We start from the raw sequence: 27,123 nt of genomic DNA on the forward strand, positions 1-27,123 counted from the left end.
CCGGAGGAGTTGAACCAGATTTAGGTAAAATTGGCTACAGCCCACGGAACCTTCACCAAAGTAATACAGCAGCCCCAAGAGGTGAAAAGAGGCATTAAAGAAATTAAAGTCACCTCTTGGTGGGATGACCTTTGGAACTGGGGCTCAAACATCCAAATCCACCCATTTGTTCGCATGATGTCACACCTGGCGATATTACTGATTTTGTTCACCCTGGTATATCTAATCATCCTCACAGTCCAATTCAGCCGATGGAAAAAGAGGATCACCCGGAGGCAGGACGTAGGGTCTGCCCGTGAACCATGGTCCCCTCTAATTCAGTAGAGCAATGTTTACAGGAAGCCTGCCATTTTGCGATTTGTACGAATGAACCGTTGGAAATCCTACTCCCAAAATGTGCCTCAGATCTGCAAATACTTTATTGTAATGTTTTTTTGAATGTTTGGTTGTTTGTAATTGGCTTATTATAATGATTTTGTTTTACATTTGTGTGGTTATTTGTAATTCATGGTTAACAGCATGTTTGCTGTCTGTAGCTTCTGGAATGTCAATATGTTGTAGGGATATATCATTACTGTGCATGCCAATGCCTGGGCCTTGCTTGACTGTTGAGTGACTGTGGAATTCCTGACAGATACTGGTCCTGAGTTTGTGATCCATCACGCTTCACGTTCAGGATCAAAGGGGGGACTGTGGCCAAATGGGCCACCTAAAATGGCGATTTGTAAAGAACTCTGGGACAATTGAGCAAGAACTAAAACAGCAGGCTGCTGCCTAAAAGACAGTGATAAACAGGCTGCAACTCAGACTAGTGAATACACAGGATATGGGTCATCCCCAGGACAAAAGGGACTTTCTGGTCAAACTGGGTTGTTTACCAGGCCAAAGGGGAGCCTTAACCCCTTATTTGAGAGGGAGGTACGTGACCTACGTGCATCCAGCACCTACAGGCATGGCCGTTGGGTACACACCCAGAGATCGGTGTGGCAACATCTGATTGGACTCTTATTGATCAGGGTGATCAAGACCTGATCGATTGATCGACAATAATCAAGAGACCACCCAAAAGGACATGAAACCAAGGAGGGATAAAAGGTGCTGCACAACAGAAGCAGCTCTCTCTCTCTGACCCCATGAATGAGCTACAACAATGGTGACCGTCGCCAGCAACGACCAGCAAGAGGAGAGCCACCACACGCGAGAAGGAAGGAAGACCAGAGCCAGAGTACCAGACCAGACCAAAGGACCAGACTACGCAGAGGACGACCGAGACCAGCGCACAGATAAAGGCCAATATCTGCTTGGGTACTTGCCAGTCACGCAAAGTTAAGTCAAGGTCTTGTATTGGACTTGAACTTTAGTATTTTCTGTAAGATAACTTATTGTTGGTTGGGTGGTTGATTATTGATTGTGTGTTTTAAATAAATATTGGTTGTACTAACAAGAAGTCTACTCGCAATTCTTTGTCCATCGTATAAGGGTTAAAACAGACTGTGCAGCAGGCACAACAGCATTGTCACAGTGTGTGGGTGACACTATCTGAGCTGTAACTCCTTTGTTACATTGTGTGGAAGACACTATCTGAGCTGTAACTGCATTGTTACAGTGTGTGAGCAACATGATATGAGCTGTAACTATATTGTTACAGTGTGTGGGTGACGCTATCTGAGCTGCAACTGCATTGCTACAATGTGTTGGTGGCACTATCTGAGCTGTAACTGCATTGTTACAGAGTGGGGGGTGCCATTAACTGAGCTGTAATTGTATTGTTGCCGTGTGTGGGAGACATCTGAGCTGTTACTGCATTGTGACAGTGTGTGGCTGACACTATCTGAGCTGTAACTGCATTGGTACAGTGTGTGGGTGACAACATCTGGGCTGTAATGGCATTATTACAGTATGTGGGTGATACTATCTGAACTGTAACTGCCTTGCTACAGAGTGTGTGTGACACTATCTGAGCTGTAACTGCATTGTTACAGAGTGTGAGTAACATGATCTGAGCTGTAACTGCATTGTTACACTATGTGGATGATAGCATCTGAGCTGTAACTGCACTGTTGCAGTGTGTCGGTGACACCATCTGAGGTATAACTGCATTGTTACAGAGTGTGGGTGACACTATCTGAACTGTAACTGGATTCTTACATTCTGTGGGTTCCATTATCTGAGCTGTAACTGCATTGTAAAAGTGTGTGAGTAACATGATCTGAGCTGTAACTGCATTCTTACGGTGTGTGAGTAACAAGATCTGAGCTGTAACTTAATTGTTACAGTGTGTGGGTGACTCTATCTGAGCTGCAACTGCATTTTTGTAGTGTTTGAGTAACATGATCTGAGCTATAATTGCATTGTTACAGTGTGTGGGTGACACTGTCCGAGCTGCAACTGTTTTGTTACAGTGTGTGAGTGACACTATCTGAGGTGTAACTACATTGTTACAGTGGGTAGGTGACACGATATGAGCTGTATGTGCATTGTTACAGTGTGTGGTTGACACTATTTGAGCTGTAACTGCATTGTTACAAGTGAGTGGATGACACTATTCTGAGCTGTAACTGCAATCTTACCATCTGCCGGTGACACTTTCTGAGCTGTAACTGCATTATTACAGTGCATGAGCAACATAATCTGAGCTGCAACTATATTGTTACAGTCTGTGTGTGTGACGCTATCTGAGCTGTAACTGCATTGTTACAGAGTGTGAGTAACATGATCTGAGCTCTAACTGCATTGTTACACTATGTGGATGACAGTATCTGAGCTGTAACTGCACTGTTACAGTCTGTTGGTGACACTATTTGAAGTATAATTTCATGTTACAGAGTGTGGGTGACACAATCGGAGCTGGAACTGGATTCTTCCATTCTGTGGGTGACATTATCTGAGTTGTATCTGCATTGTTACACTGCGTGGGTGACACTATCTAAGCTGGAACTGCATTGTTACAGTGTATTAGTGACATGATCTGAGCTGTAACTGCTTTGTTACAGTGTGTGCTTGACACTACCTTAGCTGTAACTGCATTGTTACAGTGTGTTCATGACACTCTCTGAGCTGTAACGGCATTCTTACAATGCATGGGTGACACAATCTGAGCAGTAACTGCATTGTTACAGAGTATGGGTGACACTATCTGAGCTGGAACTGGATTCTTCCATTCTGTGGGTGACATTATCTGAGTTGTAATTGCATTGTTACACTGTGTGGATGACATTATCTGAGCTGTAACTGCATTATTACAGTGTGTGCTTGACACTATTTGAGCTATAACCGCATTATTACAGTGTATTAGTAACATGATCTGAGCTGTAACTGTATTGTTACAGTGAGTGAGTGGCACTACCTGAGCTGTAACTGCACTGTTACAGTGTGTGGGTGATGATATCTGAGCTATAACTGCGTTGTTACAGTGTGTGGGTGACACTATCGGAGATGTAACTGCGTTGTTACAGTGTGTGGGTGACACTATCTGAGCTGTAATTGCATTATAACAGCGTGTGAATAACATGATCTGAGCTGTAACCGCATTGTTACAGTGAATGGGTGACTCTCTCTGATCTGGAACTGCATTGTTACAGAGCGTGGGTGACACTACCTGAGCTGTAACTGCATCATTACAGTGTGTGGGTGCTGCTAACTAAGCTGTAACTGCATTGTAACAGTGTGTGCTTGACATCATCTAAGCTGTAACTGCATTGTTACAGTGTGTGGGTGACACTATCTGATCTGTAACTGTATTGTTACAATGTGTGAGTAACATGATCTGAGCTGTAACTGCATTGAAATCATAGAAATAGAAACCCTACAGTACAGAAAGAGGCCATTTGGCCCATCGAGTCTGTACCGACCACAATCCCACCCAGGCCCTACCCCCATATCCCTACATATTTTACCCACTAATCCCTCTAACCTACGCATCTCAGGACACTAAGGGGCAATTTTAGCATGGCCAATTAACCTAACCCGCACATCTTTGGACTGTGGGAGGAAACCGGAGCACCCGGAGGAAACCCACGCAGACACGAGGAGAATGTGCAAACTCCATCAGACAGTGACCCAAGCCGGGAATCGAACCCAGGTCCCTTGAGCTGTGAAGCAGCAGTGCTAACCACTGTGCTACCGTGCTGCCCACACACATTGTTACAGTGTGTGGGCGACACTATCTGAGCTGTAACTGCATTGTTACAGTTTGTGGATAACATGATCTGAGCTGTATCTGCACTATTAAAGTGTGTGAGTAACATGATCTGAGCTGTAACTGCATTGTAACAGTGTGTGGGTGACACCATCTGAGCTGTAACTGCTTTGTTACAGTGAGTGGGTGGCACTCTCTGAGCTGTAACTGCATTGGTACAGTGTGTGAGTAACACGATCTGAGTTGCAACTGCATTGTTACAGTGTGTGGCAGACACTATCTGATGTGTAACCGTATTGTTACTGTGCATGGTTGACACCGCCTGAGCTGTAACTGCTTTGTTACAGAGTGCAGGTGACAGTCTCTGGGCTGTGTGTGGGTGACCCTATCTCAGCTGTAACTGCATTGTTACAGCGTGTGGGTGGCACTATCTGAAGTGCAACTGCATTGTTACAATGCGTGGGTGTCACTAGCTAAACGTAAGTGTTACAGTGTGTGAGTAACATCATCTGAGCTCTAACTGCATTGTTACAGTCTGTGGTTGACACTCTCTGAGCTGTAACTGCATTGTTATAGTGCATGGGTGACATTATTTGAGCTGTAACTGCATTGTTACATTGTGTGAGTGGCACTATGAGCTGTAACTGCATTGTTACAGTGAGTGGGTGACAGCACCTGAGCTGTAACTGCATTGCTATAATGTATGGGTGTCACTATCTAAGCTGCAACTGCACTGTTACAGTGCATGGGTGACACTGTCTGCGCTGTAACTGCATTGTTACAGAGTGTCGGTGACGCTATCTGAGGTGTAACAGCATTGTTACAGTGTGTGGGTGACACCACCTGAGCTGTAACTGCACTGTTACTGTGTGTGGGTGACCCATTTCAGCTGTAACTGCATTGTTACAGCGTGTGGGTGACACTATGTGATTTGTAATTGCATTGCTACAGTGTGTGTTGGTGTCACTAACTGAGCTGTAAATGGATTGTTACAGTGTGTTGGTGATACTATCTGAGCTGTAACTGCACTGTTACAGAGTGTGGGTGACTCACTCAGCTGTAATTGCATTGTTGCAGTGTGTGCATGACACTCTGAGCTGTGACTGCATTGGTACAGTGTGTGGGTGACACTATGTGATTTGTAATTGCATTGCTACAGTGTGTGCGTAACGTGAGCAGAGTTGCAACTGCATTGTTACAGTGTGTGAGTAACATGATCTGAGCTGTCAGTGCATTGTTACAGTGCATGGGTGACACTATCTGAGGTGTAACCACATTGTTACGGTGTGTGGGTGACACCACCTGAGCTGTAATTGTATTGTTACAGAGTGCAGGTGACAGTCTTTGAGCTGTAACTGCACTGTTACTCTGTGTGGGTGACCCTAGCTCAGCTGTAACTGCATTCTTACAGTGTGTGAGTGACACTATCTGAAATATAGCTACATTGTTACAGTGTGTGGGTGTCACTAAATAAGCTGTAACTGCATTGTTACAGTGTGAGAGTAACATCATCTGAGCTCTAACTGCATTGTTACAGTCTGTGTTTGACACTCTCTGAGCTGTAACTGCATTGTTACATTGTGCGGGTGGCACAATGAGCCGGAACTGCATTGTTACAGTGAGTGGGTGACAGCATCTGAGCTGTAACTGCATTGTTACAGTGTGTGGGTGACACCATCTGAGCTGTAACTGCATTGTTACACTGTCGGGTGGCACTCTCTGAGCTGTAACTGCATTGGTACAGCGTGTGGGTGACATTATCTGAGCTGTAACTAAATTGTTGCAATGTATGGGTGACACTCTCTGAGCTGTAACTGCATTGCTGCGGTGTGTGCATGACACTTTGAGCTGTGACTGCATTGGTACAGTGTGTGGGTGATGCTATCTGAGCTGTAACTTCATTGTTAGTGTGTGGGTGACACGATCTGAGCTGTAACTTCATTGTTACAGTGTGAGAGTAACATGCTCTGAGTTGCAACCGCATTGTTACAGTGTGTGAGTAACATGATCTGGGCTGTAACTGCATTGTTGTAGTGTGTGGATGACACTATCTGAGCTGTAACTGCATTGTTACGGTGCATGGATGGCACTATCTGTGCTGTAACTGCATTGTTACAGAGTGTTGGTGACGCTATCTGAGGTGTAACAGCATTGTTACAGTGTGTGTGGGTGACATCACCTGAGCTGTAACTGCATTGTTACAGAGTGTGGGTGACAGTCTCTGAGCTGTAATTGCACTGATAACAATGCAGTTACAGCTTAATTAGTGACACCAACACACACTGTAGCAATGCAGTTACAACTCAGATAGTGTCACCCACACGCTGTAACAAAGCAGTTACAGCTGAGTTAGGGTCACCCACACACTATAACAATGCAGTTACAGCGCAGATAGTATCTGCCGCACTATAACAATGCAGTTACAGCTCAGAGAGTGTCAACCACACGCTACAGTTTGTGGGTCACATATCTGAGCTGTAACTGCATTGTTATAGTGTGTGGGTGACCCTAACTCAGCTGTAACTGCTTTGTTACAGCGTGTGGGTGACACTATCTGAGTTGTAACTGCATTGCTACAGTGTGTGTTGGTGTCACTAATTAAGCTGTAACTGCATTGTTACAGTGTGTGAGTAACATGATCAGAGCTGTAACTGCATTGTTACAGTGTGTGGGTGACGATATCTGAGCTGTAACTGCATTGTTGCAATATGTGGGTGACTCTATCTGAGCTGTAACTGCATTGTTACAGTGAGTGGGTGGCACTATCTGAGCTGTAACTGCAGTGTTACAGTGTGTGGGTGGCACTGTCGGAGCTGTAACTGCAGTGTTACAGTGTGTGGGTAGTTCTTTCTGAGCTTGTGTCAGTATAGTATATAGTGCAACGTCTCAGTAACTGCAGCCACTGCCACTTCTTCCACAGCTCATATGCTCCACATCCATGCCTTTGTTATCTCAGCACTTCACTGTTCCAATTCTCTTCTGCTGTCCTCTCTCATGCCACTCTTTGTAAACTTGAAGTCATTCAAAGTCATGGAGATTTCCAACACAGCAAGAGGCCTTTCGGCCCAGCCAGTCTGCACCAGCCATCAAGCATCTATATATTCTAATCCCACTTTCCAGCATTTAGTCCATCCCCTTGCACACTGTGGTGGTTCAAAACTTTGCGTTACATCTTTACTCACACCATATTCTTTTCCCCTATCACTCCTCTGCTTGACGCACTACACAAGCTACCAGTGAAGCAACACCTCGATTTTAAAATTCTCATTCTTGTTTTGAAATCCCTCCATGGCTTTGTCCTTTCCACATATCTGTAATCTCCTCCAGACCCACAGTCCTCCAAGGGACCTGCACCCATCTAATTCTGGCCTCTTGAGCATTTCTGATTTTAAACACTCCACCAATGGTGGCTGAGCCTTCAGCTGCCCAGGCCCTAAGCCCTTGAATTTCCTCCATACCACTCTTTCATCCTTTATAACAATCTTTCTAACCATCTCTTTGGCCAGCCTTTTGGTTATCTGTCCTAACATCACCTTGATTAGTTTGGTGACAAATTTTGCTGTATAATGAATCACCTTGGGGCATTAACAAGTTTATTTGTTAGTGTCATGCTGCAGTGAAGTTACTGTGAAAATCCCCGAGTCACCATATTCTGGCGCCTGTTCAGGTACGCTGAGAGAGAATTTTTGCATGGCCAATGCACCTAACCAGCACGTCTTTCGGACTTTGGGAGGAAACCGGAGCACCCGAAGAAAATCCACACAAACACACAGAGAACGTGCAGACTCCACACAGTGACTCAAGCTGGGAATCAAACCTGGGTTAGGTGGTTTGGCCATGCTAATTTGTCCCTTAGTGTCAGGGTGTTAGCAGGGTAAATGCATGGGGTTATGGGGATAGGGCCTGGGTGGGATTGTTGTCGGTGTAGACTCGATGGGCCAAATGGCCTCCTTCTGCACTGTAGGATTCTATGATTTTAAAACATTAAGGGCATTATAAATATATATATATATACCGAAGTTGTTGTTTGTCAGGGGATGCTGTTCGGTGAGATGAGCTGCCAAAGTGTTAATGTAGGATTATGGTTGGGTTAGTTGACATTTGCTAACTAAAGGCTGTCAGTGATCATGCTTCAATAATCCGGTGATATGTGAAAGTGAGACAAGCCCCTGAGACGTGAGGCTTCATCTCTGTCCACAAATTAATAGCAGATCTAAGTGGTTGAAAATTTTCATTTTTTGCATCAGTCCTATGATGAGTGAAAAGCATCAAGAGTTTTGGTGCAGTATCTTTCAATGAGCACATTCCTGATATTATCAATCAAGGCTCCCCCGCTTTGAGCACATTTTATCCTGGCTGCTTTTTGGTCTTTAACCTCAGAACTTTAACTTTATGGGTTGAAAATGTATTGCACAGCTCATGTACAAAACCTTTCATGTTTCCCACAAGCTTACACTTTAAAGTTTAAATTTTGTTTATTTATTAGTGTCACAAGTAGGCTTACACTAACACTGCAATGAAGTTACGGTGAAAATCCCCTAGTCGCCACACTCTGGTGCCTGGTTGGGTACACTAAGGTAGAATTTAGCATGGACAATGCATCGAACCAGCACGTCTTTCGGACTGTGGGAGGAAACCGGAGCACCCGGAGGAAACCCATGCAGACACGGGAGAATGTGCAGACCCCACACAGACGGTGACCCGAGCCGGGAATCGAACCTGGATCCATGGCACTGTGAGGCAACAGTGCTAACCACTGTGCTTCTGTGCTGCCATCTTTCTAATAAAGATTCCTCCACAATGCAAAAAATATAGGGCATAATATTTTACTAATGCCTATGTGTCTGCATGTTTATACTTGCGTATAAGAAAGTCAGCTTTACATATTCTACAAAATTAAAATAACTTAAAACCGAGAAATGCTCTCTGTATGTCGGTACAGTGAATGAATGTTTAACAATGACTATTCTTGACTTTAGTAAAGGAATTAACGCAAGCAAAACAAATGGCAGCTCTGAAAAAGAATAATGTCATGCTAATACATTCACTCTTTTTACCCACTGATACCATTAATAGTAATTTCTGGATTTAAGTGATTTAGAAGGGAATCTTATGTTGAAATTTAATGCTGACATGTCCATTTTAACATGGAGTTCAAATATCAGTTACACGAGCCAGTATTTAAACAAAATAGAGTTCAGAAAAGGTTAGAGAAGAAGAATGGTTGGTGTTAAGGTTAAGAATAGCAGTATAAGCTACAGGGTAAGGACTGGCAGAGAGCAAGGCTGATGCTTGAGATGTAGTCCAGTACCTTTCTACTCCAGGGGGTCATTTGGCAACATTCAGTGGGGGAGGATGAGCGAATGCTGTGAAACTACAAACAAAACAGCCAGTGAACTATTAGAACCAAAATAAACACAAATATCCCAAGAAATATGACAAAATAAAAATGAATATCTGAAAAAACTGACTAGAAACACAAAATTATGAAAAACAATATAAATATATCAACAAGAAATACTCTCACAACTGATTTTTGAAGCTGTTTCAAATGTCAGTGATCAGTATTACACAGCACCTCCTGAAATAATCAATTTGATTTTTATTATTATTAAATTGAGTTGTGCAAATGTTTTGATCTTTTTTGAGCCATTCATTGTAGATCACACAGTACTAACAAACACATACATTGAACTTTTAACAGCACTGCATAGGATTTGGATCACACCTTGGTTAAAGATTTTGGTTGGATTCAATTGGATTAGACTGGGGAAGGAAGGGAAAAGCATTCCATTTCAAACTCACGTATTCCACTTTGTTTTTAAAAACTATCTTCACACCTACACTTTTTCCCGTGGGGGGGGGGGGGGGGGGGGGGAGTGGTGGCAGGATTCTCGAGCTGATTATCAGCCTATTGGATCGTGTTATGATTGTTTCTCCTATGGCCAACAAGTCCTGGTGTTGGACTCGAACTCAGAGCTTCCAGTCCAGTGGTAGGGGCGCTAACACTGAGCCACAAGGCCACACATATTCCACTCACGCATTCACCAAACTGTGATTCCCCGACCACTCTGAACCCTCCACTGTATACTTGATTCAATCTGAGTAAAAATTTCAAGTAGAATTTGGTAACCCAAAATATTACAACTGACTTAAAAATTGTAGAGCCAAAGTTCACTTAAGGAAATTTAAGTTGCTAGTGCCAATCATGTGCACACCAAGTATGAAACATGCAGAACAATAGGAAGAGAAGATACACTGCAGGTTAGAGGTACAGGTTGAAATGAAATCTAAATCTTCAGTAGCCATGACTCTCTATTCAATCTATTGTCATTGTGAAGCATGCTTTAATGGGTTTAGTCGCTCCGGGAGCCACAAGCCAAGTTCCATCTGTTGAAGTTCATTATTTCTCTCATACGTCTGTAATGGGAACTAAATTTGCTTCTAATTTTACAAGTTTACAAAGGATAGCTATAACTTTACCTAATTCATTCAGTTACACTGACAGATGGAGCTCAAGGCAAATCTTATACATGATCAAAATTTTCAGAATTATAGTCCTGATTTTAATCTCAGGCAATTGTGCCACTGAAGCCTGAGGAGGACAAGAAACCATCCAACTTCTGAAGTCTGAGGCTCAAGAGAGTTTATTTTCTGGGCCTCATCAGCATGGGATTCATCAGTTTGCCATCCAAAGCTGGTAGTCACTGACCGATTAATCAGAAATTCCTCCGGGCCCCACAGGAAATGTTATCCTTTCATTGTGGTGAACTTCCCTCTTCCATAACTCAGGGTGTCACCAGAACCCCTATGTTCCCACGCTGCTGCTGAGTGGTAAAGTCAACCCATACATCTGAACTTTATACTCCTGAGATAGGCTGAAAGTTTTTTAAAAATTGGGCTTCTGTTAAATAAGTAAGTTATTGCCATTAATGAGCTGGAGGCTCAGTCACTGATTCTGGAGTCCTTTGGAATGATAGTGGTTTTACAGTGGCTGAGAGACTCTTGAGGTATTCTCCACCTTGAATCTCATCAGATCAGTAAGTTTAACTCAAGTGAAATCAGAGATGCAGCATATGTAGAGTCCTATTCTTGAGCAGATTGGCCACATGGCAAATACTGGATTGGCCACGTAGATCTTACAGACAACTCAATGTCCAGAGAACTTAGCTACAGTGTGGAAAATCAGACTGAGGAACATTTTACACCGCGTCAGAAGCCACTTCCAACATGCTTTCTGCTTGATTCATTGGAGCTGCTGTATGGACCAAATTCCTTCCCGTTCCTCCACAGTGACAGCAAGTGAATAAAAACAGAAGTTGTCCAACATTCCACAGGCACCAACTGAACCAATGCCATTTATTCGAAAGTCCCACTGATCTTCATTATTCTAATAACCCCAAGAAAGTCAGTCTCATCTTCCCAAATATGTTACATTCTGCACCATTTTATTGTGAATGAAGGGACTGTGTGGCAGGTAGACTGAAAATGGGGTAAAGTCCAAAGGACAAGGTAAGGTGTCAGATATGAACTAGCTGCAACAAAGCTAAATTCAGCCTCATCTGGGCCCAGTAACCATTTCTCCTATGTGATAGCTTGGAACATTAATTTAATCTTTTGTGGGAGCCATAGAAACACGTATGCGTTTAAATCACTAACTGATTTGCCTTTGAAGAAATTAAATCAAGGCAACAACAGATTTTTGTAATATTTTAAAATCCAATTACCCAAAATCAAAAGTGCCACTAAATAAACCCTCTGAAGGCTCTTTATATTCCCATCCCCTCTTCATAATTTATCCTGCCTGAAATAAACTTCTCAGATGGATTACAGCTGCTCAGAAGTGACATTGTTCCTGCATACAAATATCCTGCAAATGTCAGTGAACCGTTGTCACCCTCCTCCTTCGAATGCTTCCCTCTTAGAAGTTGGTGGGAACCTACATGTACGTTTGGTGATTTGAAAAATTAAACATTAGGTGCTGTTCCCTGCCTGACACTCACCTCAACTTCTCGGTTAAAATCAGCTGGCTTGTTGATGCCACGACTTGAGGTGATGGTCACATTTTAACACTACCTAAAGCTGTGCTTTTCAGGATGACTTTATATAATGGTCTATGCCTTGCAATGGCGGATGGCAAAATGCCAACCAGACTTTCCGATGTTAACATAGCACTGCCAAGGGAAAGGCAGGATTCAAAGAGAAACTCTCAGAGTGATGAACAGAATTTGCAAGAGAATGGTAACCCCCCCGGTATCAATACTAAAGCTAGCAAACAGTCGAGATAGAAGATTTTCAGAACATTTACTCCAGTAATGAAAAAGCATTTCCATGAAACTTCATCATAATAACATATTGGAGATTAATAAGTTTTATATCCGTTAAATGTACAATACAGTACGTTAATGAATAGCTGTTTCCAATTTGCCTTAAAAAAACAAGTTAATTAATTAAGTGTGGAGAACCAAGGAAATCTGCCAGACATCTGTCCTGCCAAGGAAATGTCTTGCCGTGCCTACAGGACAATAATAAATGTCTGCACACTGCAGCCTCACACAGTTGATAAAAGATCCGAAGCGATTTGCTGGCAATCACTGCCTTCAATCTCCCTGTTGCATGTCACCACCACCATGCATGAACTCATCCAGCTAAGATACCAATGAATGCAAATGATTTCCACTAATCCCCGTGCTGTGAATTTGGAGAGCTGTTTAAGAAGGGAAAGTTCCAGTAAACCTCAACATGTATTCTGTGGATTCGGATTTAGAAACTGTTCCTGAATTCGAGATAGATGGGTAGCGATAAAAATTAAAAAAAAACACACATTCAATAAGGACAAGTACAGACCATGTACTTGGATTAAAGTATTAATGGAACAGAAGTAATGCATAAGCAGAAGCATCTCCACAATGGCTTTCCTCCGATCACGGTGCTGATCAATGGAATAAGTTCCCTAACATTAACATTCAAACTTTTCCACGTTAAATTGTTGGCAAACTGGAACCTCCAAGCAGAAGAGGGAATAGTAGACCACAACCCTTTCCATGATTAGGATATCACAGTGCTCAGGAACACATTCTCAGTTGATGAAAGTTATGCCTGGGTCAGAATTAATCCTCCTGTTGTGGAAATTGGGCACCAAATCAAATAGGATTTTAACAAATTCAAAAGGATTGCAAATGTGAGCTTGCAAGTGAAATGTTTCTGATGTCTGGTACTCGGACAGCAACCTCTGTGCTTCACTTGTGAAGAATAGTTCCCTTGCGATCGCACCAGCAGCATTGCACAGCAATGCGCATTCTGTTGCTAAGCAACTGCACAGAAAGGACAAAAGAGAGGAATTGCTTTCATGCCTGATCCTGCCGTGAAATGGGCAGTGCACCTGGAGACTCCAGGTTTGTTCCAAATCAGCCCAAGGATTCATAGAAACATAGAAGATAGGAGCAGGAGGAGGCGAGTTGGCCCTTCAAGCCTGCTCTGTCATTCATCATGATCATGGCTAATCATCAGACTGAATAGCCTAATCCTATTTTCTTCCCATAACCTTTGATCCCATTTGCCCCAAGTGCTATATCCAGCCAACTGTTGAATACATTCAATGTTTTGGCATCAACTACTTCCTGTGGTAATGAATTCCACAGGCGCACCACACTTTGGGTGAAGAAATGTCTCCTCATCTCCATCTTAAATGATCTATCCTGAATCCTCAGGCCCCTGGTCTGAACACCCCCAACCTTGGGAACATCCTTCCTGCATCTACTTGTCTAGCCCTGTTAGAATTTTATAAGTCTCTATGAGATCCCCCCTCATTCATCTGAACTCCAGTGGAAACAATCCTAACCTAGCCAATCTCTCCTCATACATCAGTCCCGCAATCCCCGAAATCAGCCTGGTAAACCTTTGCTGCACTCCCTCGAGAGCAAGAACATCCTTCCTCAGAAAAGGAGACCAAAACTGCACACAGTACTCTAGGTGTGGCCTCACCAAGGCCCTGTATAATTGCAACTACACATCCCTGCTCCTGTACTTGAAACCTCTCGCAATTAATGCCAGCATACCATTTGCCTTCTTTACCGCCTGCTGCACCTGACTGTCCTGCCTCCTGATTCCATTTGTTGGTTGGGACCTTCCCAAAATCAATTGCCCTGGACACCAAGCTGAGCTGGTCCACAGGTAAGCCCTGGGGGTGGCGGTGGGGGGTGGCGTTGCGAAAGCAGGCAGGCAGTACTCAGCTCCACTTGTTGATTGTGGATGTCTGAGTGAAGGTGAAATAGGAGTGTCGCCTTAATCTGGATCTCAGTGGCTGACAAATGGAGAAGAACAACATCTTGGTTCCTTCACCAGGATGGCACGACCAACACGGACCAACTATACAACTGTGACAGCCACATCAGCCAAACATATTGCACAGCACTCAGTGACACACTGTCCACTTCCTTGCAGGAGAAGTGGTTCACAAGCAGAGAGGAACAGGCACGCCAGCATGGTGTAGCGCCAATGGAGGACACAATGCCAGTCTTTATTGAAATGTCCATTAGCTGGCTGCGGCCAGTGGCAGCGCTGAAGCCACTGAAGGTGACAGTGTCCTCACACCTAGTTCTCTTTCTCACAACCCACTTCTCCTCATCTCATGTTGTTTTCTGATTTACAAACTGCAGAAACTATAAGCAAGCACTTTCTATTTTGTTTCATTTCTTCAGTGTAAAAGGTAAGGTAAAGTCGCCAGAGCCCCAGATGACCAGAGGCTGCTGTCCCCTTTGAAGGGGAGAGCTGATTGGTGCTGTTTAACCTGTGGGTCACCACAACTCAGGCAAGGGACAAGGTTGAGAAGGCAGAGCCTTCATGAGTAACCTCAGCTGGTACAGGAATTGAACACGCACTGTTGCGTCGCTTTGCATCACTAACCAGCTTCCAGCCAACTCAGCTAAACCAACCCCCTACCCAATGAGCTGGCTCTCAATGCCTGCATGTAGTTGGTTGTGAACTGGAGTCATCAGCCATGTTGGCAGTGGAGAGCCTTTATTGCCCAGTAGCCACCCTTTGTTATGCTGCAGCAGCTCAAATATAGCTGGCACAGTGGACTGCCGTGAAGGTGTCATGTCTCTTGCCAAGATACCATGCATTGATTGACTTGCATGATTCTCTGCCGATGGTCATACGGCATCAGGACATTGATGGGGTGGAACCCCTTTTGATTCCAGTTAATTGCAGGGTTGACAAGTGCCGTTTACAAAATAGTACACGTGTGTAGTTGATGGCACGCTGCACCATTGAGAAAACTGCAATCCTAGTGAAGCCATAGTACTCACTCTGCCTGCTTAACTCAAGCAGGAGGGGATGAAATAAAGTTAACTTTTAAAATAGAACTTTTCTTAGAGGGCAGTGCACTACAAATTGGAGTTGTTGCAAATATCTTCACATCCTGCCTGGAAGGAGCCAGATGCATAAAAGTCCATCTCCACAGTCTCCTTCACAATCAATGGCAATGTGACTCACACCCTGCCCTGAGGGCACTTGTGGCTGCAGCTGGTGGCAAGCTTTGGTGAGGAGCTTCTCAGTAAAGCACAGACCTCTCACATACTGTTCCTCGCTGAGATTGAGGGAGGAGAATTGCTCCCTGAACAATGTCGTGAATCATAGAAACCCTACAGTGCAGAAGGAGGCCATTCGGCCCATCGAATCTGCACCAACAACAATCCCACCTAGGTCCTATCCCTGCATCCCCACATATTTACCCCTCTAATCCCTCTAACCTACGTATCCTGGGACACTAAGGGGCAATTTAACATGGGCAGTGCACCTAATCTGCACATCTTTGGACTGTGGGAGGAAACCGGAGCACCCGGAGGAAACCCATGCAGACACGGGGAGAATGTGCAAACTCTGCACAGACAATGACCCAAGCCGGGGATCAAACACAGGTCGCTGAAGCTGTGAGTGTTGTGCGTGCTAACCACTGTGCCACTGTGCCACCCCAAATATGGACAAATGTGGCCTCTTGCTCTTCCCTTTCCTTCATACAAACATACAAATTAGGAATAGGCCACTCGGCCCCTCCAGCCTTCTCTAGCATTCAATAAGTTCGTGGCTGATCATGATTGCAACTTCAACCCCACATTCCTGCCTACTTCTGATATTCTTTCAGCCCTGTGTTAATCAAGACTATCTAGTTCGGCCTTAAAAATATTTCACTCCTTCCTCTTCTGGCAACTTGTCTTGCTCTGTGTAACCTCTGCCCAGTCATGCTCTATTCTTGGCTGGGAGCAAATGATTAGCCTTGAAGCCAACAAAACGTACTTCAATACCAGGCACACCAGACTTTTGAAACTTCAGATACCTATAATGTATACAATTGTAGCAACAGAAAGAGGAAATTGACCCATAAACTAATCTGTACATCGAACAATTCAGCACAGGAACAGGCACTTAGTCCATAATGTTGTGCCGACATGACACTAAATTAAACCAATCCTTTCTACCTGCCCTTGATCCATATCCGTCTACTTCTTGCATATTCATGTGCTTATCTAAAATATCATATCTTCCTCCGCAGTGTGTCCCAGATACCTACCATTCTCTCTGTAAAAAACTTGCCCCTCACATCTCCTTTGAATTCATCTCTTCTCACCTTAAGTGCATGTCCCCTAGTATTAGACATTTCAACTCTGGGAAAAAGATTCTGACCGTCAGCCCTATCTATGCTGCTCATAATTTTATAGACTTCCATCAGGTCTCCATTCTGCCTCTGCCACTCCAGAGAAGACAACCTTAGTTTGTCCAACCTCTTGTTATAGTTCATACCGTCTAATCCAGACAGCATCCTGGTAAACCTCTTCTGCACCCTCTCCAAAGCTTCCGCATCCTTCCTGCAATGTGGCAACCAGAATTGAACGTAATACTCTGAAGTACATTATGGACGATGCTTAAATAGCCCATTGTGTCAGCCTGGTATCTTTAAGAAGGAGCATCTGCTGGAGCATGGAGATTCAAAATGGCAAAATGGGCATCAAATGAGTGATACACACAGATCAATCTGGTTGCTCCGCATACTTCTGGCAGATGTTAACTCTGCATGCTGCTAATGGCTTCACCAAGTTGGTGTCTGGTGTGCTTTACACTGGAAGCCTGCCAGGAGGCCGAATGTGCCATTTTTTGATCCCTAATGGCACTAATACCCATACTGCCCAAGAATGTGTGTGACTGAGCCCAATTTATCACCCATTGTTCTGTAATTAAAAGATTTCCTTTGATGGCACTTGCAGTGATCGATCAACTTTATTGAAACAATAACTGCTTGAACCTGATGTGATGTCTCTAATCTTTTTGCCTGCTTTGTGGTTCTAAATGCATCGTGACACGCGGTTACAACAGTCTTATCATGAGGCTGGCATTATATTAATATGCTAATGTACTACCATTAACATTTGATAATTACTTCCTGAAGGCCCCTGATCTCCTTGTTCAGGTTGGTTTACTTTGGGTAAAATTACTGCGTTCCATTCTGGCTCAGAAGATGCATCTCAAAGGGTCACATAACATTTGGAACCTTTGTGATTTCAGCTCTCTGCTGACACATTAATGGGTTTTAATGATACTGAGCAGATTAGTGACATTCAATTTCTTTAGTTACTCCATTAACATGGATTCAGCTTTTCACATTAACCCATGTATCTTTAGTGCTGTCAAACACCTACTAAATAGGTTGACTCAAAACTTTCACATTGTATTCAGGAGGGAATTAGAACATAGAACATTACAGCGCAGTACAGGCCCTTCGGCCCTCGATGTTGCGCCGACCAGTGGAACCAATCTAAAGCCCCTCTAATCTACACTATTCCAATATCATCCATATGTTTATCCAATAACCATTTGAATGCTCTTAATGTTGACGAGTCCACTACTGTTGCAGGTAGGGCATTCCACGCCCTTACTACTCTCTGAGTAAAGAACCTACCTCTAACATCTGGCCTATATCTCTCACCCCTCAATTTAAAGCTATGTCCCCTCGTGCTAGCCAACACCATCCGAGGAAAAAGGCTCTCACTATCCACCCTATCTAATGCTCTGATCATCTTGTATGCCTCTATTAAGTCACCTCTTAACCTTCTTCTCTCTAACGAAAACAACCTCAAGCCCCTCAGCCTTTCCTCATACGATCTTCCCACCATATCAGGCAACATCCTGGTAAATCTCCTCTGCACCCTTTCCAATGCTTCCACATCTTTCCTATAATGCGGCGAACAGAACTGTACACAATACTCCAAAGGCGGCCGCACCAGAGGTTTGTACAGTTGCAGCATGACCTCCTGGCTCCGAAACTCAATCCCTCTACCAATAAAAGAAAACACACCGTACGCCTTCTTAACAACCCTATCAACCTGGGTGCCAACTTTCAAGGATCTATGCACATGGACACCCAGATCCCTCTGCTCATCCACACTACCAAGTATCTTACCATTAGCCCAGTACTCTGTATTCCTGTTACTCCTTCCAAAGTGAATCACCTCACATTTTTCCGCATTAAACTCCATTTGCCACATCTCAGCCCAGCTCTGCAGCTTATCTATGTCCCTCTGTAACCTGCCACTTCCCTCTGCACTGTCTACAACTCCACCGATTTTTGTGTCATCCGCAAATTTACTAATCCATCCTTCCACACCCTCATCCAGGTCATTAATAAAAATGACAAACAGCAGTGGCCCCAAAACAGATCCTTGCGGTACACCACTAGTAACTGAACTCCAGGATGAATATTTCCCATCAACCACCACCCTCTGTTTTCTTACAGCTAGCCAATTCCTGATCCAAACCACTAAATCACCCTCAATCCCATGCGTCCGTATTTTCTGCAAAAGCTTACCATGGGGAACCTTATCAAACGCTTTGTTGAAATCCATATACACCACATCAGCCGCTTTACCCTCATCCACCTCTTTGGTCACCTTCTCAAAGAACTCAATAAGGTTTGTGAGGCACAACCTACCCTTCACAAAACCGTGCTGACTATCCCTAATCAAATTATTCCTTTCTAGGTGATTATAAATCCTATCTCTTATAATCCTTTCCAATACTTTGCCCACAACAGAAGTAAGGCTCACCGGTCTATAATTACCAGGGTTGTCCCTACTCCCCTTCTTGAACAAGGGGACAACATTTGCTATCCTCCAGTCTTCTGGCACTATTCCTGTAGACAATGACGACACAAAGATCAAAGCCAAAGGCTCTGCAATCTCCTCTCTAGCCTCCCAGAGAATCCTAGGATAAATCCAATCCGGCCCAGGGGACTTATCTATTTTTACCCTCTCCAGAATTGCTAACACCTCCTCCTTATGAACATCAATCCCATCCAGTCCAACAGCCTGCATCTCAGTACTCCCCTCGACAACACTGTCCCTCTCCAGTGTGAATACCGACGAAAAATATTCATTTAGTGCCTCTCCTATCTCTTCAGACTCCACGCACAACTTCCCACTACTGTCCTTGACTGGCCCTAATCTTACCCTAGTCATTCTTTTACTCCTGACATACCTATAGCTCTTTCTCCCTATTTTGTTGGGGGGTGAAATTCCCCACATTGCTTCACCAGCAGCACAGTAAACCTTCTTTAAGATTTTAATTTGTATTAATTTACACCTTGGGCGGGAAGGATTCTTTAATCTCGTGCGTCCCCACCCTGCTCCCAGCGAGAAAGGAGAATTTGGCGCTCAGCCAAAACTCCATTCACTGCAATGGCACCAGAGACTTCCAGCCAGGGATGGGGTCGGAGGTTCCCGACGCTAGTCTCCTCTCTCTCCTGAAGGTGATGCTGAAGCAGTTTTTTAACACATTGCCTATGTACGAGTGTTGTCAGGCTATGGAGCTTTGAAGCCAGGAGTGGAAGGCACCACAGTTGAACCTGATTCTATCTTTACCAGCCATCCAGGCATGCACATTTTCCAGCACATCTTCCAGCAGAGTCCAGAGTATATTGTTTTCCCTTTCTGCCCCAGATAGTACAACAGCCAGTACAACAAAGCACTTTCAACACGGTAAAACATCTCAAGAGCCTTCGTGTTGGCCATCAGCGCGGGTAAAAGCAGGAGGTAAGCTATTGAAAGTCATAGAACACAATCTTACCATCCGTTCATGCCACACTCCCGCTGCAGTGAGGTCAGAGAATTTGGCGCCCAGCCAAATCACCGTTCACTGCAGTGGGATGGGAAAATCCCAGCCAGTGTGAACGGTGGTAAGATTCCAGCCACAGAGGCTTACAGGACAAAAAGAGACCTTTCAGCCCATCATAGAATAGAAAAATCATAGAATCCCGACGTGCTGAAGGAGGCCGTTCGGCCCATCGAGTCTGCACTGACCACTATTCCACCCTGGCCCTATCTCCGTAACCCCACATATTTACCCTACTAATCCCCCTGACAGCTCCCTGACACTAAGGGGCAATTTAGCATGGGCCAAGCCACCTAACCCACACATTTTTGGACTGTGGGAGGAAACCGGAGCACCCGAAGGAAACCCACGCAGACACGGGGAGAACGTGCAAACTCCACACAGACAGTGACCCGAGGCTGGAATTGAACCTGGGTCCCTGTTGCTGTGAGGCAGCAGTGCTAACCACTGTGCCACCCCATGTTTGCACCTGCCATCAGAACCTATCTATTCTAATCCCGTCTCCCAGCACTTGGTCCACAGCCTTGTATGTGAGACAAAGGGAGGGAGGTGAAAGTCTGAGAGGAAAAAGGCAGAACAAAACATTCTCGCTTCAGCTGTCCATGGGAATGGCGGCAGGGGGCTCATGACCTGGTGAAAGCCGGAAGTCACGAATCTCGCCAATGAAATCGCAACTTCCGATTTTCCCCACTCCTTGCCGGCAATGAAGGCAGGGATTCTCTCAAAACAAAACTAACTGATTTCCAGCGCGAAGCTGATTGCACTAAAAGAAAAATGCTTGGGACACTCGCGACCGGGGTTAAGTCTCGCTTAAGGCCCCCCCACTGGTGTCTCCCTGCCCTCTGTACTGCTTGTGAAATTTAAATACATCTCCATACTGGGGCAGCACGGTGGCACAGTGGTTGGTACTGCTACCTCGTAGCGCCAGAGACCTGGGTTCAACTCCGGCTTCGGGTCACTGCCCGTGTGGAGTTTGCACATTCTCACTGTGTCTGCGTGGGTTTCCTCCGGGTGCTCTGGTTTCCTCCCACATTCCAAAGATATGCAGGTTAGGCTGATTGGCCATGATAAATTGACCCAAGTGTCAAGGGGATTAGCAGGGTAAATATGCAGGGTTACGAGAATAGGGCCTGGGTGGGATTGTGGTTGGTGCAGACTCGATGGACTGAATGGCTTCCTTCTGCACTGTAGGAATCAATGATTTCCAGAGCATTAGATTTCCATGTCCCTCGCAATGAGGCGTATTTTCAAACCGCACTGCTGCAACGTCACATCAGTACAGTTTGCAACAGGTTCACCCAAACATCCCCCCTAATATGGTGAGCAGGCAAGGTGCTATCTTGCCTGTCAACTCTTAGGCCTTTTGAGGCCCTTAACTGGTCAATTAAGGGCTAGTTAAAGGCTTAATTCTTCCTCTGCCGCCATCATATGATTGGGGGGGGGGGGGGTGGTGCGGGGGGGAGGAAAGTGACCAGCCCCTTTTTTCACTATCAGAGGTGAAAATGCGGGAAGGGAGGTGGGTGGTACCTCCTTTGCAGGGGGGGGTGCCCAATGTGCATCAGGAGCATCTGCCCCAAAGGCCCCACTCTGTGCCTTCAAAACCTGACCCTCCTCAACTCCCTCCCCCCAAGCCCAAGAAGCCCCGACTTACTTTGGCCTGACATACGTGACACTTGTTCACCTTCAGTGCCAGCCATGGCCACTACTTACTCTGGAAGCTGGAACAACTCAGGCTCTGGCGAATCTGATTGGCCAGCAGCTCTCATGGGCAGGGGTTCCTTTTTCCTGAGGAGCAGAAGTCCCACATTCACCTTGATAAGGCCGCCCTCAGTATATTATCACAGCAGGACGGCCTTGGTAAAGTCGACCGCGGCGTAAGCAGTCCCATAACATCCAACCTATAAGCTTCTGTGGAGAGAGGTGCTGACAGCACTGATAGTGCGCTGTCTCTAGGGTGCACACGCCATGCTCATGACTGACACATGGGAGGGAGACCTGTTGGTGCACAGTAACTGTCTGTTACCATGGAAACAGGAGCAGACTATATTATTTAACTTGATAAGATGCCGACACAGTGTCTCATTCAGCAACAGCAGGTACTGCACTCAAAAGAAATATTGCAGGAATGACACACCCCTTCCATTATTGTTGCTTAAAAGTTAATGCTTCGCTGGGTGGCTGGCCACTTGACTTTCCAGCCACCATCATGTTTGGAGCTGCCATCATGCTCAGGAATGGCGTGGGAAATTGGCTGTCTGGCACACCACTGTAGAATTTTAATAAACATAAAAAATTATATTGGTTGAGGAATCCTGAGGGAACAGAAACATGTTTGTCTTTGGGAACCTGCTCCTAGATTGTGAATCCTCTCCCGTGAACTGCCACCAGAGTGCAAATCTAGAGTGCTCAATGGGCCAGTTCAGGTCAATTCATTCAAGGCAACAGCAGGTCATTTAAGGACCTAATCTCCCTGATGCCAATCACTACTCTAACTGATTGTGCTTACATAAATAATTTAGCTCATTGTACATGGTATCTTTTTTGTAAATTTGCCCCACTTTAGGCCCAAGTTTCGAATCAAAAATCAAAATTAAAACTGCATAGGTAAACTGGATTTTGTTCGGGACTGCTCCATAATTTATACATATTCCTGCTTCCTGTAAAGCACAGAGAAGTGCTTGTGCTGCTCTGTTATGGGGAGTGTTCAGGCATTTTTCAACATTAGACCAAGCAACAGAGAGTGGCACTTCATGCCAACAGACTGTTGACCCTGCCCACTGTTCATGACCGCTGGGTACCCACTTGTACTTCCACTGCGATCTAATCCAACCTCCGCAAGGGCAGTGACAACCAAGCAGATTCATCCTCAGCAGAACATTCGACACACCCTGTGAGGAATCAATGTATGAAGTACTGTGTGATCACAATGTCCATTGTCTGAAACATGACAAACTGAGAGAAGTGTGACAGGAGGTATGGTCTTACCGTTGAGAAATGCTGCTTTTTCTGGGCTCTGATTCTGTGGCGGTGTTGTATCAGTGGCAGTGGCGGGGGCAACATGGAAGGGGGTTTCATTAATCTTCTCTCGCCGAGCTGTCTCTGTCGTTCTGCCATGAAACGAGAACACAAATCAAAATTAAAACATGATCTCTGAATTCTGCAACCTGCCAACTGAGAGACAGTGTCCCACTTCAGATGAAACTAAAAAAAAACCTGCTTGCCCTGAAAATCTGCCATCAATCCCGACTGCAGTCCAGGCTCTCACCAACACTTGTGCTCCAGGACAGTTTACATCAATGGATTCCATCTCTTCAGAGCTCATACTTGCATCTTTCACTGTTGCCTCACAGCGCCAGGGCGCCGGGTTCGATTCCGGCCTTGGGTAACTCTCTGTGTGGAGTTAGCACAGTTTCCCCGTGTCTGCGTAGGTGTTCTCCAGGTGCTCTGCTTTCCTCCCACATTCCAAAGATATTCAGGTTAGGTGGATTGGCCATGCTAAATTGCCCTTCAGTATCCAAAGATGTGTAGGTCAGGTGGATTAACCAGGGTAAATACATGGGGTTAAGGGGATAGGGCAGAGAGAAGGGCCTGGGTGGGACTCTTTCAGAGAGTTGTTGCAGACTTGATAGGCTGAATGGCCTCCTTCTGCACTGTAGGGATTCTATGGATTCTATGGTTCTCTGCTGCATTCAGTTAGCGAGGTCCAGGTCCAACAATTGATCATCGCTGTGGTAAGCTGCTTATTGAAGGACAGGTTAAAATGTTCACTGTATGGTGGCATGGGATTTAGTGTTCCTGCTGCGAGTCCCACGCACCAGCTGGAGAACCTGCAGGTGATCAACATCACTGCGATGGGGAGGCCAGAATATGGCCTTCCCTGGGATTGAGGACCCCAGTGAAGCAAATCCCCTCCCCTGAGAGTTGCTGCCCAATTAGAGATTGGCATCTCTCCATTGTCTGACAGCGCTACCGGGAGCGGCGGCTGTTGCCATTACTGCAACCGCCAAAGGCATCTTTCCCAGACTGACAAAGGACCCAGGCCACAGGTGAGTGAGGGCAGAACGAGGGTTGGAGGGGGGGGGGGGGTTTGGGGGTGTTGCCAATGAGGTGAAAAAGGTGTGCAAGGGCAGGGCGCTGCCCCGCAATGGGCACCCCACTTCCTGATGCCAGGTCGCTTGATCGGGGACTGAGTGCCTTTGATAAAGTGCCCTCCTTGGAGGCTGCTGCCAAACGTGTCAGGATTTGCAGGTTGGTCTTCTGGACTCATGGGAAATCCACGCTAGTTAGGGAGCAATATTGAACCACCATTAAATCCCAGTGTGCTTTGGGGCAATGACATGTAAGTGGCTTATTAATGGACCTAATGAGTTAGCGGACAGAATCCGTGTGTTGGTCCATTCCCACCGCTGACTTAACGGGGGTCAGTGTTCCTTCTTTGTGAATGGTATGTGGCCTCGGGCCCACCCATCACCTTGCCCACTCTGCCAGCCTCTCTTAGGCCCAGAGTCTTCAGCACAAAAGCTAAGCTGACACTCCAATGCAGTACTGAGAGAGTGCCACTGTTGAAGGTGACGTTTTTTGGGTGCGATGATAAATTGAGGCTCTATCTGCCTTGCTGGGTGGACGTAAAAGATCAAAGACAGTTTATGAAGGAAAGGAGGGGAGTTCTCGCTCCAGTGTCCTGGCCAATATTGGTTCCTTAACCTTTACAACTAATACTGATTGCCTGGCCATTATCTCATTGCTGTTTGTGGGACCTTGCTGTGCACACATTGCCTGCCACTCTCCAATGTTACAATTCAAATAGAACATCATTGGCTGCAAAGTTATTTTTTGACATCCCAGGGGTCACGGATGGTGCAATATCAACGTGAGATTTTCTTTCTTCTTCTCATCTGTCATTTTGGATGTTGTGAGAAGTTTAACAACACCAGGTTAAAGTCCAACAGGTTTATTTGGTAGCAAAAGCCACACAAGCTTTCGGAGCTCTGAGCCCCTTCTTCAGGTGAGTGGGAATTCTGTTCACAAACAGAGCTTATAAAGACACAGACTCAATTTACATGAATAATGGTTGGAATGCGAATACTTACAACTAATCAAGTCTTTAAGAAACAAAACAATGTGAGTGGAGAGAGCATCAAGACAGGCTAAAAAGATGTGTATTGTCTCCAGACAAGACAGCCAGTGAAACTCTGCAGGTCCAGGCAACTGTGGGAGTTACAAATAGTGTGACATGAACCCAATATCCCGGTTGAGGCCGGGATGTTCCCAGCAGGCAAAACTGCTGCCTGGATAGCTTTACAAATGAATGGATTTGCGGACGCAGACTTATCAACAAGATATTGAATGGCATGATCTGTAACTTAGAATACATACTTTTCAGATGACGGTTTAAATGTTATCCCGCTCATCCGGCTGCTTTTCAAAAGAAACAGTCCCTGGTACATATTGTAACTTCCATTTCTTTACAACCAACCCCACCACACCTTCAATGGTGCAAGAAACTGAAAGGTTAACAGTCTTTATCTCTTAGTTGAGTTTCAAATTATTTTTGTAAGATTAGCTATTTCCATTCAGGAATCTTTGCCCACCATCCCTTGTGCCTGCACCCACTCCCTTCAATACCTGGAGGCCTGACTTATTCAATATCAGTCTCAGCGTGACATGCTGCTGACTTTAACACTCGTTCATGATAGCAAGTTACATCCTTGTGTCGTTTGTCCCTCTGCAACTCGATCCTGAACTTCCTAATTCACAGACCATCTCCTCCACGATCATCCTCAACACCGGTGCCCCAGAAGGCTGTGTTCTCAGCCCCCTACTACACTCCTTATACACCTATGCTGTGTGGCCAAATTCCCCTCCAATTCAATTTTCAAGTTTGCTGACGACACCAATATAGTGGCTTGGATCTCAAACAATGACGAGACAGAGTACAGGAATGAGATAGAGAATCTGGTGAACTGGTGCGGCAACAATAATCTCTCCCTCAATGTCAACAAAAAGGAGATTATCATCGACTTCAGGAAGCGTAAAGGAGAACATGCCCCTGTCTACATCAACGGGGACAAAGTACAAAGGGTCTAGAGCTTCAAGTTTTTCGATATCCAGTTCACCAACAACCTGGTCCTGGTCCCCCCATGCCGACACTATCGTTAAGAAAGCTCACCGATGCCTCTACTTTCTCAGAAGACTAAGGAAATTTGGCATGTCAGCTACGACTCTCACCAACTTTTACAGATGCACCAGAGAAAGCATTCTTTCTGGTTGTATCACAGCTTGGTATGGCTCCTGCTCTGCCCAAGACCGCAAGGAACTACAAAAGGTCGTGAATGGAGCCCAATCCATCCTCAAACCAGCCTCCCATCCATTGACTCTGTCTACACTTCCCGCTACCTCGGCAAAGCAGCCAGTATAATTAAGGACTCCACGCACCCCGGACATTCTCTCTTCCACCTTCTTCCTTCGGGAAAAAGATACAAAAGTCAGGTCACGTACCAACGGACTCAAGAACAGCTTCTTCCCTGCTGCTGTCAGACTTTTGAATGGACTTACCTTGCATTAAGTTGATCTTTCTCTACACCCTAGCTAAGACTGTAACACTACATTCTGCACCCTCTCGTTTCCTTCTCTATGAACGGTATGTTTTGTCTGTATAGCGCGCAAGAAACAATACTTTTCACTGTATGTTAATACGTGACAATAATAAATCAAATCAAATACAGTAAGTTACATCCTTGTGTTGTACAGCAAATTACAGCCTTGTGTTTGACAGTCAGTTACATCCTTCTGTCGGACAGTATCAGGAGAGTTGGAACTTAATC

General features: G+C 45.1%; 1 protein-coding gene across 2 annotated transcripts in view; it reads right to left on the reverse strand.

Annotated features, from left to right (window-relative positions):
- Positions 1-27,123, reverse strand: part of LOC144506368 (actin remodeling regulator NHS-like) — a 529,732-nt gene that overhangs the window by 63,877 nt on the left and 438,732 nt on the right. For both annotated transcript variants that reach the window (XM_078232382.1, XM_078232383.1), the window contains exons 3-4: positions 23,285-23,406; positions 9,450-9,512 (exon numbers count right to left, since the gene is read on the reverse strand). In XM_078232382.1, coding sequence (XP_078088508.1) covers positions 9,450-9,512; positions 23,285-23,406 — 185 coding nt within the window. The remainder of the gene's footprint in view (positions 1-9,449; positions 9,513-23,284; positions 23,407-27,123) is intronic.

Source organism: Mustelus asterias, chromosome 17 (assembly GCF_964213995.1).
Source record: "Mustelus asterias chromosome 17, sMusAst1.hap1.1, whole genome shotgun sequence".
Classification (NCBI taxonomy): Eukaryota; Metazoa; Chordata; class Chondrichthyes; order Carcharhiniformes; family Triakidae; genus Mustelus; species Mustelus asterias.